General features: G+C 58.4%; 3 protein-coding genes across 4 annotated transcripts; 2 read left to right on the forward strand and 1 right to left on the reverse strand.

Annotated features, from left to right (window-relative positions):
* The first annotated feature begins 103 nt into the window (after window positions 1-103).
* PMF1 (polyamine modulated factor 1) lies at window positions 104-12,919 on the forward strand. Its single transcript, XM_056123311.1, has 5 exons — window positions 104-301; window positions 8,300-8,405; window positions 9,102-9,202; window positions 11,395-11,590; window positions 12,435-12,919. Exons 1-5 carry the CDS (start codon window positions 141-143, stop codon window positions 12,486-12,488), a joined length of 618 nt encoding a protein of 205 aa, XP_055979286.1. The 5' UTR covers window positions 104-140; the 3' UTR covers window positions 12,489-12,919.
* Window positions 12,920-13,151: 232 nt separating this feature from the next.
* On the forward strand, window positions 13,152-14,162 carry BGLAP (bone gamma-carboxyglutamate protein). The gene is made up of 4 exons (XM_056123312.1): window positions 13,152-13,619; window positions 13,699-13,737; window positions 13,856-13,925; window positions 14,028-14,162. The coding sequence occupies exons 1-4, from the start codon at window positions 13,556-13,558 to the stop codon at window positions 14,155-14,157; spliced, it is 303 nt and encodes a 100-aa protein (XP_055979287.1). The 5' UTR covers window positions 13,152-13,555; the 3' UTR covers window positions 14,158-14,162.
* Window positions 14,163-14,672: 510 nt separating this feature from the next.
* PAQR6 (progestin and adipoQ receptor family member 6) lies at window positions 14,673-17,361 on the reverse strand. Of its 2 annotated transcripts, none has more exons than XM_056123287.1 (7): window positions 16,641-16,802; window positions 16,234-16,361; window positions 15,939-16,144; window positions 15,739-15,865; window positions 15,413-15,509; window positions 15,155-15,305; window positions 14,673-15,044 (listed from the first exon to the last, which is right to left on the reverse strand). In XM_056123287.1, the coding sequence occupies exons 1-7, from the start codon at window positions 16,689-16,691 to the stop codon at window positions 14,770-14,772; spliced, it is 1,035 nt and encodes a 344-aa protein (XP_055979262.1). In that variant the 5' UTR covers window positions 16,692-16,802; the 3' UTR covers window positions 14,673-14,769. The 2 variants fall into 2 exon arrangements, 1 of the variants encoding a protein (XP_055979262.1); XR_008793709.1 differs by adding an exon at window positions 17,183-17,361 and having other exon boundaries at window positions 14,906-15,044; window positions 15,155-15,509; window positions 16,641-16,714.
* Between the last annotated feature and the right edge of the window lie 985 nt (window positions 17,362-18,346).

The raw sequence follows: 18,346 nt of genomic DNA on the forward strand, positions 1-18,346 counted from the left end.
CCCGCCTCCCGGCGGAGGGCAGCTCAGTGACAGACAGGCCGCTGCTTCCAATCGGAGGCGCCCGGCCCCGCGGGCGGCCAACCCGGTGCGCCGGTGGGCGGGGCGAGCGGACCAGCTCAATTTGGCGGTTCGACTTCAACATGGCCGAGGCGAGTAACGTCAGTGCAGGCGGCTGCTGTGAGGTAGAGGCTCCCGAGGGTGAAGCCTCGGGATCGGTGCCCGCCAGCCCAGCCCTTTCGAGGGTGAAGCTCCTGGACACCATGGTGGACACTTTCCTCCAGAAGCTGGTCGCCGCAGGGAGGTAAGATGGAGGAAGTGCAGCTGTGGGCAAATCCCGAAGTTCGGCTAGGGCGGGCGGGCCGGATTTGTCCCGCCAAAGTCTCGATCCCGCGAGACCGGGGGGGGGCGTGACCTGGTGTGGTCACGTGGGCCCCGGCCCGCGACCTAGTGCGCCTTAGCTACTAGTTTTCTCCGGGCTTATGATTGACAGCGAATGCACAGGTTTAGGGGTTCGATCGATGACCAGGTCGGGACCCAGAGTCACGTGGGCAGGACAGTCCGGCCTCCTCGCTGGCTCGGCTGCAGCTCGCAACCGCGGCACGGGTGGTTTTGCGAATTCAGCGAGGAAAAATACTCTCCGGCGCCTCCAAGCGTAATTTGCTGTGGGAAAGCGAATTCGCCGGGAGGACCAAGTGTATGACGGTAACTCTTGCTGCCTTGGTTTTGATTGTGTATGGCCCTGACGCATCGGAGGAAAGAGTTTCCCTCACCATTGCACTTAGCACTGCAGTTAGTGCTGAAACTGACACGCTTTACAGAACTCAGCGTTCCCCACCCTGACCCTGTCACCCAGACCACTATCCATAGACTCATAAAGACTCCCGGAATCGTTCTCTCCTGGTCTTATGAATGATTTTATTTGGGTTTGGGGCCAAGTAGGGCTCCCCTCAGCACTGCGCCTCCTGCATGCAGGCACTTCAGTCCTTTGAGCTCTGTTCTCTCTCCTGCCAGGCACATCCAGCAGTGCCCATGGCTTACTCCTGACTCTGCTCATGGAACATTTCTGGTGGGGTTCAGGAGGCCCTAGGTGATGCCAGGATCGAACCCAGGCTGGGTACATGGAAGGCAAATGCCTTTCCACCTGTACCAACTCTCCGGCCCAGTTCTTAATGAAGCAGAGTGGCAGTCTAGGAGGTTGGTAAGACGTGGAGAGCTTAAATTCTTGTCTCAGTGTCTCTTTCTCCAGACACTCAGCTTTCTCTTGATTACGGGCCTCTCTGCGGCCAGGGTCAGGCCCTGCACGCCCCCTGGTGGACAGTGTGAGATCGCCGTCCCCTCTGCTAGCGGTGGCCTTACATGGCTGGTGTCCTTATGTGGTGCCCTTCATGTTTATCCGCACTGATCACAATCACGATCATCCTGTTGTTCGTCGATTGCCTCGAGCAGACCCCAGTAACGTCTCCTTCGTCCTAGCCCAGAGATTTTATAGTGCCATATTCAAGGCTCTTTCAGGGTTAGGAGAATGAGACCCATCATTGTTACCGGTATTAAGCATATTGGGTACACCATGGGGAGTTTGCCAGACTCTGCCGTGTGGGCAGGTCACATTCGGTAGCCTGCCAGGTTGTCCAAAGTAAGAATGAGATAATAAGATGTCGTTTCCAGGAGCTGGGTTTTATAGTCTCTGGGTCTTGGCCGTTGATGGGATTACCTGGCGCCAGGGGCAGTTGGTGGGTGTGACCCCTGCCTACTGGAAGATGGAGGATCTGGGTGGAGGATGCTCAGCCCTGATCCGAGCAGGCTTGGAGATCTCAGCCTGCCTTTGTTCCTCTGCCGGTGCCTTCATGCATGTGGAGAGTGGTCCACACTGATAGCAAAGCATTTTCAGGTTGATTCCTTTTTTTGGGGAGGGGTCACAGCTGGCAATACACAGGAGTTACTCCTGGCTCTGCACTCAGAAATTACCCCTGGCGGTGGGATGTTGGGAGTCGAACCCAGTCGACTGCATACAAGGCAAATGCCTTACTCGCTGTGCTATTGCTCCAGCCCCTCAGGTTGATTCTGAGCTTAAAGATTTTTAAGTTAATTAAAATAATTTGGGGAATGGGCCAGAGTGGTAGTACAGCAGGTGGGGCATTTGCCTTGCAGGCGGCCAACTGGGGTTCAATCCTTGACACCCTGTATGGTCCCCTGAGCTTTCCAGGAGTGATCCCTGAACTCAGAGCCAGGAGTAAGCTCTGAGCACCAATGGGTGTGAACCAAAAACCAACAGATAAATGTTTCATTTGGGGGATGTCACTCCTGGACGGTCAGGAGGCCAGGCAGTGCTGGGGATGGAACTAAGGGCCTAACATATCACATGATGGTAGGTGCTGAACCACTTGAACTGCACCCCCAATTGTGAAGTTGTTGTTGTTGTTATTATTATTATTAATATTTTGTTGTCTTGCGGCCACCCTAGGGGTGCTCAGGGCTTACTCCTGGCTCTGCTTGAGGATCACTCCTGGTGGGACTTGGAGGAACCATATGGAATGCCAGGGATTAAACCTGGTCAGTTGTGTGCAAGGCAGGTACTGTACTTGCTAAACTACTGCTCTATCACTAAAGTTACTTGGTTTGTTTTGTTTTGGGGTCACACCTGGTGATGCTCAGGGGTGGGTTACTTCTGGCTCTGTAATCAGGAATCACTCTTGATGGTGCTCAAAGGACTATATGAATGCTGGAGATAGAGCCCGGGTTGGCCAAGTGTAAGGCAAATGCCCTACCTGCTGTACTATCACTCCAGCCCTGAAAGCTAATTTTTTTTTGTTTTCATTTTGTTTGGACATACCCAGCAATGCTTAGGGGTTACTCCTGGCTCTGTGTTCGGGGCTGTTCCCAGGATTGCTCAGGAAACCATGTGGTGGCAGGGCAGGAACCTGGGCCTCCTGCATACAGAGCCTGTGCTCAGCCCATTGGGCTCTCTCTGGCCCTGAAGTTAAGTATTTACAGTTAAACATATGGCTAAACAGTGTAGTGTGCAAGGCAAGCTTGCCTTGCACCTGGCCAACCTGGGTTCAGTCCCAGCCCCAGGAGTAATGAGCACAGAAGCCAAGAGCCCGGAGTAAGCCCTGAGTGCAGCTGGGTGTCGCCCCCCCCACCCCCCCACCCCCCCCCCCCCGCCAAGAAATCACTTGATCACTTGACATCTCGTTACTCATCAATTTGCTTAAGCAGGCGCCAGTAACGTCTCCATTCGTCCCTGTCACGTGCTAGTGTAGCCCAGTGGTGTCTGCTAGTTCTAGGAACACGAAGAGCCTCAAACTGATCGTTCAGGGTCTTGATGAAGAAGTCTGACCATCTTGTAGGTGGGCGGCCATGCAATCTTTTGATGTCCCGTGAAATCCAGTCAGTAATGGCTCTAGTCCAGAGGTCGTCTCCAAATCTCATTACGTGTCCAGCCCATCTGACTTTCGATGCCTTGGCAAACGAGACAGCATCCTTGATTTTTGACTGTCCACGGAGGTCGGAACTCTGGATTCTTTCTCTCATTTGAGTGAAGCGTGATACTCCAAGCATAGCTCTTTTGATTCCTCTTTGGGAGACCCGAATAGCGTTCTCATCCTGTTTTCCTAGGGCCCAGGTCTCTGAGCCGTATGTTAATATAGGAAGAACAGTGGAATCGAAGAGATGTGCCAGGAGTCGGAGGTTCTTCGTCCTCTTAGCTATTTCTTTGATGCTCTTGAAGACATTCCAAGCCGCTCTCTTCCTCCTGCGCAACTCAGGTGCCAGGTCATTCGTCATGTTGACTTCTCGACCTAGGTACACTGTTGCATTCGGAGATGTTCGTTCTGTTGAGTGTGAATGGAACGTCAGGAATGAGATCGTTTCTCATAAACATTGTCTTCATGAGATTCAGCTGTAGTCTGACCTTTGCACACTCACGGTCGAAGTCGGCCAGCATTTGTGCCGCTTGGCTAATGTTTGGTGTTACTAGAACGATGTCATCAGCGAAGCAGAGGTGGTGTAGTTGCCGACCGTCTATCTTCACTCCCATTCCTTCCTACTCCGGTTGTCACATGACGTTCTCGAGGATGGCACTGAAGAGTTTCGATGAAATGGTATCACCCTGCTGAACCCCTCTCTTGACATGGATGATCACTTCAAAAAATATAATAATAATATAAAGTTAAACATATATAATGACTCACAGTGAGTTGGGGGTTTTTTCAGGAAGGACACCTGGCCATGCTCAGGGCTTTCCCCTGACCCTATGCTCAGGGATCACTCATTGCAGGGCTTGGGGCATCATATGTAGTGCCAGAGCATTGAACTAGGGTTGGCCGTGTGCACGGCAAGTGTCTGAACCCCTGTCCTATCTCTCCAGTCTGTAGAGTAAGTTTTTCAGTGCAGTAAATGAGATAATTTTCCAATAAATTTAAAAACAGTGGAGGGTCAGGAATGTGGCTCCAGCAAATGGATATTTTTTTTTTGGCTTTGGGTCACACCTAGCAGTGCTGAGTAAGTTATTCCTGGCTCTGTGCTCAGGGTTTGCTCCCAACCATGCTTGGGGGTGCACGCAGTGCTGGGGAGGCTACGCCTGCGCCCAGCCCCTGGAGCCCTGTCTCTGACCTGGAACAGCCTTTAATGGCATCTGGATGATCAGCTGGCTCCCCGCTGAACTCACCATCCATGTGAGTGAATATTCATGTCCTGGCCCTTTTATTTGCACAGCGTGTCAGCCTGTGGGGTGCCCTGGGGTGAGGACCCACTTCCCTCTCGTCCCACTCACATTGTCCTTCAATCCTGCATTTCCACTTTCAGTCGGCATTTCCACTTGTGGACTCCTGCAAGGAGGCCTGTTTCTGGGTTCTTCATGTGCTGTGAATTCCCCGGGCCCCAAAGGGGACACCTGCAGAGGTCACAGCCTATACTGCCCCACGCGGTCCTGGACCTGCGCCACCACCAGCTGCCTGGAATTGAGGGGAGATGTGTCCGGCCCCTTGGATGCCCCTGGGCTGGGAGGAGGCCCAGGATCTCCCTCGACCAAACCCGTGTCAGACCACAATGACCTGCTTGAATGCCAGCCTCCGGCGCGGCCGCCCGCATTCCCCCCACTACCACCCCAAGCCGCAGACTGTGTGGCTCTCAGAGCCAGCACCACAGCAGATGTCTGCGGTTGTGCTGAGGGGGCAGAAGACACCCCCATCCCTGTGCTGTGCTTTTGGGGCCTCCCTGGAGTCGCAGATGTGTCTGAATACTGAAGATGTGCTGGCTGATGCTGCCGGTGTCACCCCACCACCCAGCGCAGGCAGTCAGGAACCAAGAGCCCAGACCCTCCGAGTGAAGCCCTGGCCCACGGTGGGTGCTCGTTTCCGACAGTCTTACGTGTGCCTTCTCAGAGCCAGTCTGGAATGGAAGGGAAATGGCAGTCGTATCCGTTTGGAAGGGCAGAGGGAAGCCCATGGATGATGATTGGGAGGGCTTAGGTGTGGCATGTGCCTTCTCTTGGGGTAATCTATTCTCAGGGTATATCGTTGAGCTGTCAGGAATGTCCCCGATTACTGACCAGCACACGGCTTACCTGCTCTTCTCATCAACCCCGGGGAGCTCTCACTCGTTACCTGTTCTCAAGTCTCACGGCCTGGGTCCAGAGAAGTGACTCAGTGGTAGAGCACTCACTGTGCATGTGAGAGATCTTGCATTTGAAGCCCCATACTGCAAAAATAAACGAACATGGATTGGGGGGTCAGTGGGGTAGGATGGGGTGAAGGTGCTTGCCTCGCACGTGGGCCACCCCAGATTCTGTCACCGGCATTGCTTTGTGTCCCTGATTCTTGTAGGGAGTGATCCCTGGGCATAGCTGGATGTAACACAGAAGAAAGCAGAAATAAATAAATAAATAAATAAATGGATTAGCAGAAAAATATGGGTTGGGGTTTGGGAAGGCCTAGGGAACTAGGAGGATGAGGGCCCCAGCACTGATTCCCCAGATGGGTATGGGGGTCGGTCTGACCATCAGCTTGTAAGTACCTGATTTCACCTGACCTGCTGCCAGCCCACAGGGATGCAGAGAGAGAGAGAAAGAGAGAGAGGGAGGGAGGGAGAAAGGGAGGAAGGGGAGAGGGAGGAGAGAGACCCTCCCTCAGGCCTGCAGAGAAGCCTCCATATCCGCATCCCCAGCTGGAAGATGGAGTAGCCAGGACAGAATGTGGTGTGGGGGGAGGGGTGGCAGCAGAAAGCTGGGCAAGAAGACAAGGGGAAGTGGACACCCAGGGAGGGTGTGGTGAGGGATTGTGTTATGCACAAAACCCTGTCATTAACAATGTTGTAAACCCCCAGTGCCTAAAATAGAATGCAAAAAAAATGTTTTTAGATGAATAGATTTTAAAATGATACAAAGAAGACGAGAATGGCAAGTAAATGGTCCAGAGTTCAGCTGTGTCCCCCCCCCCCCCCCCCGTGACAGTGACTCTTGTCTCCCACCTAGAGGAAGGCACCTCAGCCGCTGCCCTGCCCACCCCTCATTGCATTCACTTATTTTCTCCCGAATTCAGAAGAGATTTTTATTTACGGGGATAGAAGGAAAAAGAAAGGGGCAGAAAGCCCCCAGGATTAGAGAAAGGGTGTCTCTCTGGGGCCTGAGCGATGACAGCGTGGGAGGCACTTGCTTTGCAACGGTTGACCCAGGTTCAATCCCCGGGATCCCATATGGTCCCCCAAGCACCACCAGGAGTAATTCATGAGTGCAGAGCCAGGAGTAGTAACGCCTGAGCATTGCTGGGTGTGACCACCTCTGCCCCTCCTCCCCCCTCCACAAAAAAAAGAAGAAAAGATCTCTCTCAAAAAAAAATGAAAAAGATCTCTTTTTTTTTCTTTTTGGGTCACACCTGGAGATGCACAGGGGTTACTCCTGGCTTATGCACTCAGGAGTTACTCCTGGCGGTGCTCAGGGGACCATTTGGGGTGCTGGGAATTGAACTTGGGTTGGCTGCGTGCAAGGCAAACACCCAACCTGCTGTGCTATTGCTCCAGCTCCAAGAAAAGATCTCTTAAGCAGAGATCGTTAGACCTGGGGTTAAGTGGCTTGACTGGGAGGAAGCCAGTATTCCCCCTCCAGATCAGAGCCCCAGGACATGGCTCCAGGTCAGAGCTCCCAGCCGGGGAAGATGACACCTTGCTCCTGGCCCTTTCTGCTCTGCGAGCACAGAGGCTGCCTGGATAGGCCTGAGTCCTGTGTCCTTGGAATGGCCTGCTTGCCTGCTGGGTGTCTGTCTTCTCTTCCCTTCCCTTCTCTTCCCAGAGGCCCTGCACACTGGGCATTGGCTTTCTGGGGAACACCGGCTCTAGCTTCAGTGCTCCACTGTGGCCTGGGGTCCCAGGTAGCAGATCAGTGGCTCAAGAAAGTGAATTTCTGGCCTCAGCCGACAGGGCAGGCACATGCCACTGCACTGTTCCTCCAGTCCCCTTGCAGCTCTTTGGCTTCATTTTTTTAATTTTTAAAAAGCTTTTGGAGGGCTGGAGCGATAGTATAGCGAATAGGGTGTACTGTACACAAATGGCCCGGCTTCGATCCCTGGCACCCCATATGGTCCCCCTAACACTCCCAGGAGTAATTACTGAGTGCTGAGCCAGGAGGAGGCCTTGAGAGCACTGTTAGAAACCTAGCAGTGCTGGGCATCAAAGCCAGGACCTTCATCGAAGCATGTCGGGGCCCATATGTTCGGTAAGTGCCTGGGCCTGCTGCTGAGCTCACCCCTGTTCGTGAGCTCCTGGTGGGAGGAAGGAAAGTGCCCTTGAGGCCCTGGGCCTGGCCTCCAGCCCAGTAGGGGGCAGGGATGACAGAGTCCACCACATGTGGTCCCCGCACCAGCACGTTAGAAACTGTTAGGCCAGAGCAATAGTCCAGTGGGTAAAGTGTTCGCCTTGCACTCGGCCAACCTGGTTTTGATCCCTGACACCCCATATGGTTGCCCGAGCACTGCCAGGAGTTAATACTTGAGTGCAGAGCCAAGAGTAACTCTTGAGCACCACTGGGTGGAGCCCCACCCAAATAAAATAAAACAAATTTTTAAAAAATGCTGTTGCTGGAGTGACAGTACAGTGGGTGGCAGCACACCATATGGTCCCCTGAGCCTCGCCAGGAGAGGCTCCTGAGCTCAGAGCCAGGAGTAAGTCCTGAGCACCGCTGGGTGTGGCCCAGAAAAGAAAGACTGAAACCGGGTGTGGTGCCACCATCTTCGGAGTTGTGGCCAGCCCAAGTCAGGGTGCCCCGGGCAAGTGCCTGAGCCCCCAACTGCCTGGCTTCTCTCCCCTCCAGCTACCAGCGGTTCACCGAGTGCTTCAAGCGCTTCTCACAGCTGCAGTCGGAGATGTCGCAGCGAATCTATGACAAGTTTGTGACCCAGTTGCAGACGTCGATTCTGGTGAGTGGAATCAGCTGCTGCAGATTAGGGGCTCACCTCTGGATTCAGACCTGAAGGCGGGGGACCCTTCTGGGCCCCTTTCTGTGGGCAGTGATCATCACCCCTCCCTTCCCAAAGATACGGCCCCTGGCGTGTCCCCTCCCTGCTATCCTAATTATAAGTGTACAGGTCGCCGACGCCCTGGGGTCTTCCCCTGCTGTGTGTCTCTGCGGCCTGCAGCAGAGCTGCACACAGGGGTGCACTCTGGAACTGCACCTCTCAGAGGCACAGCAGGGGCGAATCTCATGCCCTGTGGTCATGCGTCATGGGCATCAGCATGTGCATCCCGCAGCTGCAGAGGGCTACGCTGCGGGAGGACTGGCCAGCCTCCTGTTCTGAGGCCTCACTTTTGTTTCCCGCCTTCGTGCTGAGAGTCACTGCTGAGAAGTTGGAATGTTTATATTCCAAGGGGGCGGACAGGAGCCCAGGGAGTTGGCAAATTGGGCTGAGCTCAGACTGTGCATGCTGGAGGCCTGAGTTTGATCCCCTGCCGCCTCCCCTCAGTGCTCCCAACCTCCAGCAACTGCTGGTGTAGCCCCCAAACAGTAGTAACAACAAAAAGACACAGGACAAGAATCATCGCGCCACACGTGCTCTCGGCAGTTTTCAGCAGGTTCCTGCTGGGCTTTTTATGGCTCTTTCTTCCTTCCTCTTCAGGAGGAAATTGCAGAAATCAAGGCCGAGGGGAACCTGGAAGCTGTGTTGAATGCCCTGGATGCACTTGTGGAGGAAGGCAAAGATCGCCAGGAACCAGCCTGGTGAGAAGGGGCCCCTCAGAAGGGCTGACCCCATACAGGACCCGCTTAGGAAATGAGCCCTTTGGTTGTGGGGGAAGCCAGCACGAGTGTCCATGTAGGGGCAGGCAGTGAGGGGCTTGCGACCAACTGCGAGGAGTTGTCCAGTTGAGGGTCGAGTCCGACCGAGCCTGGGGAAGCAGAGTGGAAGTGTCTGGAATCTTCTGTTGGTGGGGCCACCCCATGCCCAGATTTTGTGCACTGATTCCTTCAGCCTACCTTTAGGGACACCTAAAGGACCACCTGACCCTGCTTTAGACGCCAAGACCCCCACAGTAGACAAGACACAAGCTGTGTGCCAAGCAGGATGAGAAGGGCGGAGGAGACATGGGGCAGGGGTCCCAGAAAGGGAGGTCTGAGCCTTTGTCTCCTGCTGCCCCTCTGAGGAGGGTACTGGGCCCGAGGAAGGGGCCGCTCCTTTTCTGTGCATTCCTGTATGTATGGTTTTATGCACTTGACCTTGGTACCTGAGAAAGGAAGTTTTGAGGTCATGCAGGAAGCCCTGATTTCAGTCCACAGCATCTCACAGTTGTCCCCTGGGCTCCTTAAGCACTGCCAGGGACACCCCCCCAAAAAAAAAAAAATAATAATTGTCCCTGTTGCTGCTGCTCCCGTGATGGAGCTTGCACACCTGGGGACTCGCCGGGTCGTACTTCCTAGCCCTGGCCCCCACTTTTGTTTTTGCAGTACCTGTGCTTGAACACGGCCTCCCGTGTGTAAGGCGAGTGCGTCCCACTGCGCCCCTTCAGTGTTGCGTGTTGCTGCCAGGAGCCGCCCCGTTCACTGTGGCCTGCAGGGGGCAGTGGATCTCCAGCGCCCCAGAGAGCAGCCCTGGCAGCACTGACGTGCTGCAGCTCGCTCAGCGGCTCCAGGGATCCAACTCACAGCTCTAGCCAGAAAACAATCTCCCCAGCACTCCCCAGGAGAAAAAAAAAGGCCTTTTTTGTGGTTCTGGGATTGGCCCCACGTCTCATGCATGTCAGGCCTGTACTTTACTTTTAATAACATGTTCCACTCCTGGGGGGAAAAATTTTTTTTTTAGTGTTTTGGATCACACCTGGTGATGCTCAGGGGCAACTCCTGGCTCTGCACTCAGGAATTACTCCCAGGGGTCCTCAGGGGACCATATAGGATGCCAGTGATAAAACCGCATGCAAGGCAAACCCCTACCTGCTGTGCTATTGCTCTGCCCACCCCCACCCCAAAACAAAAGAGACTTTTTTTTTTTAAATAGATTTTCTTCCCCCCATGGTTTTGGAGCCACACCAGGCACTGCTGAGGGGCTTCTTCCCGTTCAGTGCTGGGTTTCCTTGGGCAGCTGTATGATGTTGGGGATCAAACCTGGGCATCTTACATGCAAAGCCTGTGCTCTAGCCCAATGGCCTCTCTGGCCTGACAAAAATAGTTTTAAAAAGGACCTATAGGAGCAAAAGCGAGAGAGCGAGTACAACTAGTAGGATGCTTACTTTGCAGCTAGCCTGGGTTTGATCCCTGCACCATGTATGATCCCTGAGCCCCTCCAGAAGTGATCCCTCTGTGCAGAGCTTGGAGTAAGCCTGGAGCACTGCTGGGTGTGGCCCCCCAAAAGCCTAAAGTAATAAACGGAGAGACAGTTTAGTGGGCTGACTCTTGCTTTGTACGCAGGAGGCTAGGTTTGACCCTCAGCACCACAGGGTCTCTTAAGTACCACCATATGTGCCCCCCTCCCCAACCAAAAAAAAAAAAAAAGAAAAATAAAGATCCAGTGGCCTTCAGTGCCCATCGGAGGTGACTTGTCTCCTTATTCTGGGCACGTGGGATCCCATTTTGCCCACTGCCCCTCCTTTCCTTCCTCATCTTTCCTAACTAGCCAACATCTCAGATCTCAGGCAGCAGTGCTCTTTGGGGGCTCTTGTCCTGCTCCCTCGCCCAGCACTCAGCTCAGTCTGAACCACCTGGTCACAGCAGGGCTGGAGCGTGCCCCCTCGCCCACTCATGCTGGGCTTGTGCGTCTGGCTGGGAAGGCCGAAGAGATGGTGGGAGGTTCTGGGCACGGAGGCCAGGCCGAGACTGAGCCATGGGGTAGGGTCCGGGAGGGACATGGGGTATGTGTGTGCCTGGGGGCGGGGCAGGAGGCTCAGGGTTGGGTGGTCCGAGCCTCACCCCTCTTGTCTCAGGCGCCCCAGCGGGGACCCAGAGAAGGATCTGCGCAGCCCCCTGCTGCCTTACTTCCTGCAGCAGCGGGACATCCTGCGGCGCCGCGTGCAGAGGCAGGAGGCTGAGAACCGGCAGCTGGCAGAGCAGGTGCTGGCCGGGCGCAGGCAGGTGGAAGAGCTGCAGCTGCAGTGCGGGGCGCGGTGGAAGGCCTGGCAGGTGAGTGGGGGGCCGGGCTGCACCTGGCACACAGTCACACAGAGAGTAGCCCCCCTGTGCCCCCAGCACTGTTCTTCTGGGATGACCTGGACCTTTATTTCTTGCTCTCTAGGTTTTTAGGGTCACAGCTGCTGGTGTTGGTGGGGGGGGGATCTGCGGGGGAGTAGGGGCAGCTGCTCCCAGCCCAGCCGAGCCCAATGCTTGGGGCACTCCTGGTGCTCTCCATGCTCCTAATGGTGCTCCTGAGGATTTAGACCTCAGTGTCCTGCAGGCCGAGCACGTGTGCCAGCCTGTTGCGCTGTCCCTGCCCTGACCTGCCTGAGGTGACTGGGGCCTAGCTGGGGAATGGGGGTCAGGCTGGGTGCTGGGCGCAGCACAGCTGCAAGTGGAGCCATGTGGCTGCCAGACGCCAGTGTGACCCCGGGAGGGGCTTCTGGCTCCTCTGTGCTCTCCCCCCGCTCTCTCCTGAGGGCATCAGCACCCCGAGTCCTTGGCTCCTCTTCTCAAATCCCAGAGAGCTGGCTGAGGTGGGCAGTGAGCCGGATGCAGTCTTGGCCCAGACTCTTTGGGGTCAGGTGAATCGGGAATGGCCCCAGCCCCCCGAGGCTACCTCCATCGCTCTTCTCTCAAGGGGAGCAAAGCCCTCGCCCTGCTCTGAGGCTGCCAATCTACGGGGGATCCCAGGGAGCGCCCTCGGCCCACCCCACTGTCCTTCCTATGTTCGGAGCTCGGCTGAAATCACCTCGCTCAAGGGTCTTGAATCTGCGGGAGCCTTCCGCGGGGTCACGACACACGGGGAAGCGGGGGAGAAGGGTCCCAGCCCATCGTCTGTCCGTCTGCACAGGCTCTGCACAAGGAGCAGAAGGAGCTGCTGGCTGTGCTGCGGGAGCCTGAGTAAGGAATTGGACGAGCAGAAGCTTCAAGGTAGAGCCAGTGGCCATGCACAGCCTGGACACGTGGCCTGACAAACAGCAAGGCCTCAGCGTCACGGACACAGAGGGTTGACCCGAGGCCACAGAGGTTCCCACTGGCTTGTACTCTGGGGCCTTGGCCATGCACACCGAGCCCGCCCGGTTGCCAGCTCCCTGGGGAGCTGGGCCCAGTCCCCATCCCACCCTCCCCCACGTGGGGAGCCTGGTTTCAATCTCCTCTGATTGCCCCCTTGCTCGCCAGCCCCGGGCCTGTATCCCACATCTGTAAATAAACTTCCTCCTACACTGTAATCTGTGCGGGCGCTTCCTCCACTGCCTCTGCTTCCGGCCACCAGACCCCTGTCTGCCCCAACTCCCTCTACTCACGGCCCTAGGGCAACCCCAAGAATGCCCCGGGGTGAAGGGGCAGGGTTGGTGGGGCCACACCCCTACAGATTTGAGTCTGGGAGCACACAGGAGGATGTCGGGGCTGTGCCACTCCAGGGAGCCAGTGTGAGTTGGGGGAGCCCTGCAGAAGGCAATGTGTAGAAGCCGAGCCCGGGCAGGGTGGGGTTAAGAGGACAAGTCCCCCACCCAAGTTCACACCAGAGCAACTGCAAGGCAGGAGAGTGGGCACCCCGGAGCGGAAGCCTGCGAACAGCCCTCCCTCCCGGCCTCTTCTCCCAAGGGTGAGCCTGGCACTGCCCCCACAGCTGCAGATCACAGCCTGGGTCCGGCCTCGGGCTGGTTCTGCAGGTGCCCCCGGGAGACTGGCTGGGCTGGGGGTGACGAAGGGGCCCAGGGCAGGGCCCGGCCATGTAATTGCAGCCCACTTCCACCCCCGCTCCCAGGGGCCTGCCCGCCCGCCACAGCCTCAGCCACAACATCCTTTGGGGTTTGGCCTACAAAGCTAGGGCGGATGACCCCCAAATAGCCTTGGCGTAGTCCCTGTGACCGCCTGCACTGTGGCCTGGCGCCCCCTCCCTGGGCACAGCCCCGAGAGTATAAAGTGGCCGGGTTGGGAGCATTGGCAGCCCAGCAGCCTCCAGCAACCATGAAGCCCCTCACGCTCCTCGCCCTGCTGGCCCTGGCCATGCTCTGCTGCACCAGCCAGGCGGGTGAGTGCCCTGCCATGCCCGGGCCGTCTTCCCCTCCGGAGGGTCCAGGGGCAGGGCTGATGGCTCCTTCTTTCCACAGATGCCAAGCCCAGCAGCCCAGAGCCCCGCAAAGGTGCAGGTAAGAGGGCCCCCAGGGGAGCTGACTGCAAACCCCCACCCCACCCTTGGTCCCCGAACCCCCATCCTCACCACTCCTTCCCCATCTGTGCCCTAAATTCATCCCACCCCTACCACAGCCTTCATGACCAGGCAGGAGGGCAGCGAGGTGGTGAAGAGACTCAGGCGCTACGTGGACCCTGGCCAGGGGTAAGGCTGTGGAGCAGAGTTGGGGATGCCGAGACTCCTGCTCGTGGGTGGAGGGTGGCTGGGTGCTAGGCCCGGAGGCTGAGGTCACTGTATCGGGCCCAGAGCCCCAGCCCCCTATCCAGATCCCCTGGAGCCCAAGAGGGAGGTGTGTGAGCTGAACCCGGACTGTGACGAGCTGGCAGACCAGATTGGCTTCCAGGATGCCTATCAGCGCTTCTATGGCACCGTCTAGAGCCTGCGCCCCACGGCCAGTCTCCCTCTCTGCCCCAGACCTATCCCCTGCCCCCTCCCTCACTGCCCCAGACCCACTGCACTCCCGGCCCTGCCCACAGGAATGGGGTCCCTTGTCCCAGTCGCTGTTCCAGAATAAACACCCGAAAGGATTTGGTCGTTGTGAGTCTTTGTCTGTCCCAGAGAGGAGTAGGGTGGAGAGATTTCGCCACTTCAGCCCCAGAAAGTATCGTTTATTTGTTATCTGTTGCTTCCGGAAAGGGGTTTTCCTAAGGTCTGACAGTCCCCATCTGACTCCCAACTGAACCCACACAACCACCCATGCAAGGCCTGGTCACCTGGAACACAAGCTGTGCTAGGACGGATGTGGTGCCCACGGGCCTCTGCACCTGACTTAGTGGCCCATGGAGCCCCAGGACCGATGAGCCATTTCCCCATCCTAGCCTCCAGCCACAACCCACTCACCTCCCCACCGACCCTCGCCACATCCAGCCCCGGCGCTGCCTCTCGCTGTGCCCCCAGCCTTGGCTGCAGGCTCAGGGTGTCCCTACCTTAGCAGGCTGGCGGAAGGCTCCACCCCAGAGCCAGGCCTGGCCTCTGCCTCCCGCCAGCCTTACTGTGGCTTGGCCTTCGCACCCCCCTCCAGCGGGGCCTCCTGCAGCAGAGAGGAGGCCCTGGGTGCCCGGAGCAGGGTCGCTGTGAAGGCAGCGATGATGAGCAGGTTCCCGGTCACTGCCAGGCCCAGCGTGGCCAGTGTGGGCCCTGGGCCCAGTGGGGGCTCCTTTGCGGCCAGCCAGGCCCGGCGCCCACCCATGTCGGCCAGCACTGCCTCCAGCTGGAAGTGGGTGCCCAGCACAGCGCTGATGTGGAGGAGCTGGTGGCTGTGGCCTGCAGGGAGAGGGGGAAGCTCAGCAGAGCCCCGCTCTGTCCACCGGCCGGCGAGGTACTCCCAAGCCTCCCGTGCTGCCTCCCTGGCTCCCACACGGCCCAGGCCTCACCGATGTAGTCGAAGCGCCCGGGAGCCAGGCGCTCGGGCAGATGGGAGGCGAAGAGGAAGCCGGTGAGGCCCGCGCAGAGAAGGTGGTGGCTGTGGCTAGTGCTCAGTGCCTCCTGCCCGCAGCTGGGGGCCCTGCCCCAGCACAGCCAGAGCTGGGGGAACAAGAGCACTCTGGGAGGGGTGGCCGAAGAGGGCCCCTGTGTCCAAGATCCAGTGAGCACTGGGGACTGGGGAGGGGAGCGGGTCTCGGGCCCCTCACCCGATAGAAGAGCGGGAGGTTGTCAAACAGGAAGGGGCAGGCGAAGGCCGCTGAACGCAGGAGCTTGCTGAGCCGGGGGCTCTCCAGCTCTAGGAACCTGGGTGCCAAGACAGGCTGGTTACCTCCTGGGCTGCCGCCAAGGGTGGCCACTGGGGCAGCCCTGGGCCTGTCGGGCAGGGATGCCCTATGACCCCCCTGGCAGAACTGGCCCCAGGGCAGTGCTGCGGATCTGAGGAGCAGACCAAGGTGGAGATGTCTCAGCCATGCCAGGTATCTGCGTGTTTGGGGGTGCGTTGCCTGCCTCCACGCTTCACCTGGGAACCCACCGGGAGTAGCAGGAGAGGCTGGTGCAGAGGAAGGTATTGAGTACAGCAGCTGGTACGAAGAGCTGGTGTAGGCGGCTGTGCAGCCAGGCGACCGGCATGGAGTAGGCTGCGTAAGCGAAGGCACAGCCTGTGGAGAGAGGGGAGCTGAGGCCCAGGCGCCCCACCGCCCCGCCCAGACCCCCACTCGGCCAAGTGCTCACCCAGGCTGTAGAGGCTGAGGGCACCATAGTCCAGGAAATAGCAGATGTGACGCGCACGGGCCGACATGGAACTGAAGGTGTGGGCGCAGCAGGACACCAAGGGGTAGAGGCAGGTGGGCAGCAGGAAGATGAGCAGTGGCCAGTGGTAGGGCTCCGCCTGGAAGCCCAAGCCCCCTGCTAACACCAGGAGACGCCACAGGAAGTACCTGTGGCAGGTGGGCACATGCTCAGGCAACATGTGGAGCCCATGGCAATCCCAGAGCAGCCTCCAGCCCCCACACACAGCATCCCTCACCAGGTGGGCAGGAAGTGAGTCCAGATGTTGACTGTCTCATTAGTCATTTGGAAGGAGCTGAGGACACAGTCCAGAGCCGAGCTGGTGGGGTGCCGGTACCCCGCGATGATGCTATCCTCCCAGAACACCTGTGGTGGGGTTGGGAGAGCACCGTGGGGCCATGTGCCAGGCCCCGACACCTATGCCAAGCCTTTGAAAACAGGACTGAAGCCAAGGACCCCCAAACCAAAAGAGCCCCCAGCCCCCACCTTGCCCAGGGGCCAAAGCTGAGACAGAAAAGCCAGAGTCGGGGAACAGAGGCGTTTGGGGGTGCCAGGGGACACAGCATGGAGGCCACGGCCTGCTGCTCCAGGATCAGAGGGCACTGCTATCAGCTGAGACCCCCTCCCTGTCCCGGGTCCCCTCACCTGTGGCAGCTGGTGTACTTGCAGGAGCTGCGGCAGCTTGAGACTGAGCATGGTGCCCTGTACCTCACGCCAACCTGGAGACAAGATGGGGGTCGGGGTGTGGGCACTTGGCCCCCAGCTGGGTCCTTTCAATGCCCGGCCGGGCCAGGCTGTATGAACAGACTTGCAGGTGGAATTGCTGGCCCAGCCGCACAGCCTCCTGGTGAGCCCAAACTTCTGACCAGGCCCTGCCCGGGGCCTCTGTGGTCCCACACAAGGGGGGCTGGGGGGGCCAAAGCTCAGCGTGGAGCCAGACCCGGCAGCAGTGGCCCCTGTCTCAGTAACCCTGAGCCTCACTCGTTACCTCCCAGCACCCCCATTTCCTTCCCAGAACCCCGACTGCTAGGCCAGTGCCTAGTCAGTCCTGCCACCACAGGTCTCCTGGCCCAAGGCCTGGTAGGACTAGAACACTCATGGCACCCAGGGAGATGCCCAACAAGAGGCTGAAAGTGAGGGATGTCAGCTCTGCCACAAGCCGCCCTCCCGTGCCCCCCAGTCAGGACCTGTGCGCGCTCGGCCTGTCTCTCCAGCCGCCTCTCCCCGGCACATTCCTTGGCACAGGCACAGGGGCAGGGCTAGCAGGCGTTGGAACCGCCACAGGAGGGAGAATCGGACACTCCCCCACCTCCCCAGGCCAGAACTTTCCAGCAGCAGCACAGCCTCGCCCCACCCCTCTTCCTGCCGGCCTCGCCCATCCTTGTTTGTGAGAGTCCAGACTTGCACACCAGTGGGGGCCGTGGGGTGGGAACAGGCCTCTGCCCCTTCGCCCAGCCGACTGGAGGCACCCTTTCCCATCCTGAACTGGAGCCCACAGGTATGTGGACCTGGCCCAGTCCTGCACCTGCCAACCCTCAGTCAGAGTGAGGTGGTGGTATGGAATGCCTGAAGGGGACACGTGGGGTGGCCCTTCCACGTGCCCCCAGCCACAGGGGCGTGGGAGTTGGGGAGAGGAAGCCTTGGGGCTCTCCCCTGCACTGGGGTTCAACTCTCTGGACCATGCTGTAGCCAGGGAAGCCAAGCAGCCTGCCCTGACCATCATCTGTGTCCCTCAGAGCTGCTGACCCCAGAGGGGCTTCCTTACCTGGAGATGGCCGGTGGGCCTAAGCAGGGGGCAGGGGGACCATCAAAAGGCCTGCCTGGGACACCAGGAAGGGCGGGAGTGGGGTTCCTGCCAGCCAGGCTGACCGCAGGGAGAGGAGAGGCGGGCGGGCCAGGCCTGGGCGGGGAGTGGGAGACAAAGGGGAGGCAGGGAACAATCCCAGCCTTGTCCAGCAGCACAGGGTGGCCCTGCCCACTAGCAAGCAGCTCCCTGGGCTCCTGCAGAGGAGGCCAGATGGAAAGGCCAGGCTGGAGCCTGAGACAGGGCGGGGCTCCAGGGTCTCCCTCCCAACAGTCCCAATCCCGAACATGGTGTCAGAGGCTGCCTGGCGAGGCTGGCAGTGTGGGCACCTGCTGGACAGCCCCAGGTGAAGGCCTCTGGGAGAGGCAGGGCCCCTGCTGGGCCAGCCGGGATGCATCACCCGACACTCTGGTGCCAGTGCTCACAGGTCACAGCGTGGACACAGGCTGACCCATCACTGCACCCTGAGCAAGAGGCCCCAGACAGCTCCCGCTGGTGAAGGCGGTGCTGGAGGGCCGTCCCCATCATCAGGTGGAGACACCTCGGC

The sequence above is a fragment of the Sorex fumeus genome, unplaced genomic scaffold (assembly GCF_029834395.1).
Source record: "Sorex fumeus unplaced genomic scaffold, SorFum_2.1 ptg000047l, whole genome shotgun sequence".
NCBI lineage: Eukaryota > Metazoa > Chordata > Mammalia > Eulipotyphla > Soricidae > Sorex > Sorex fumeus.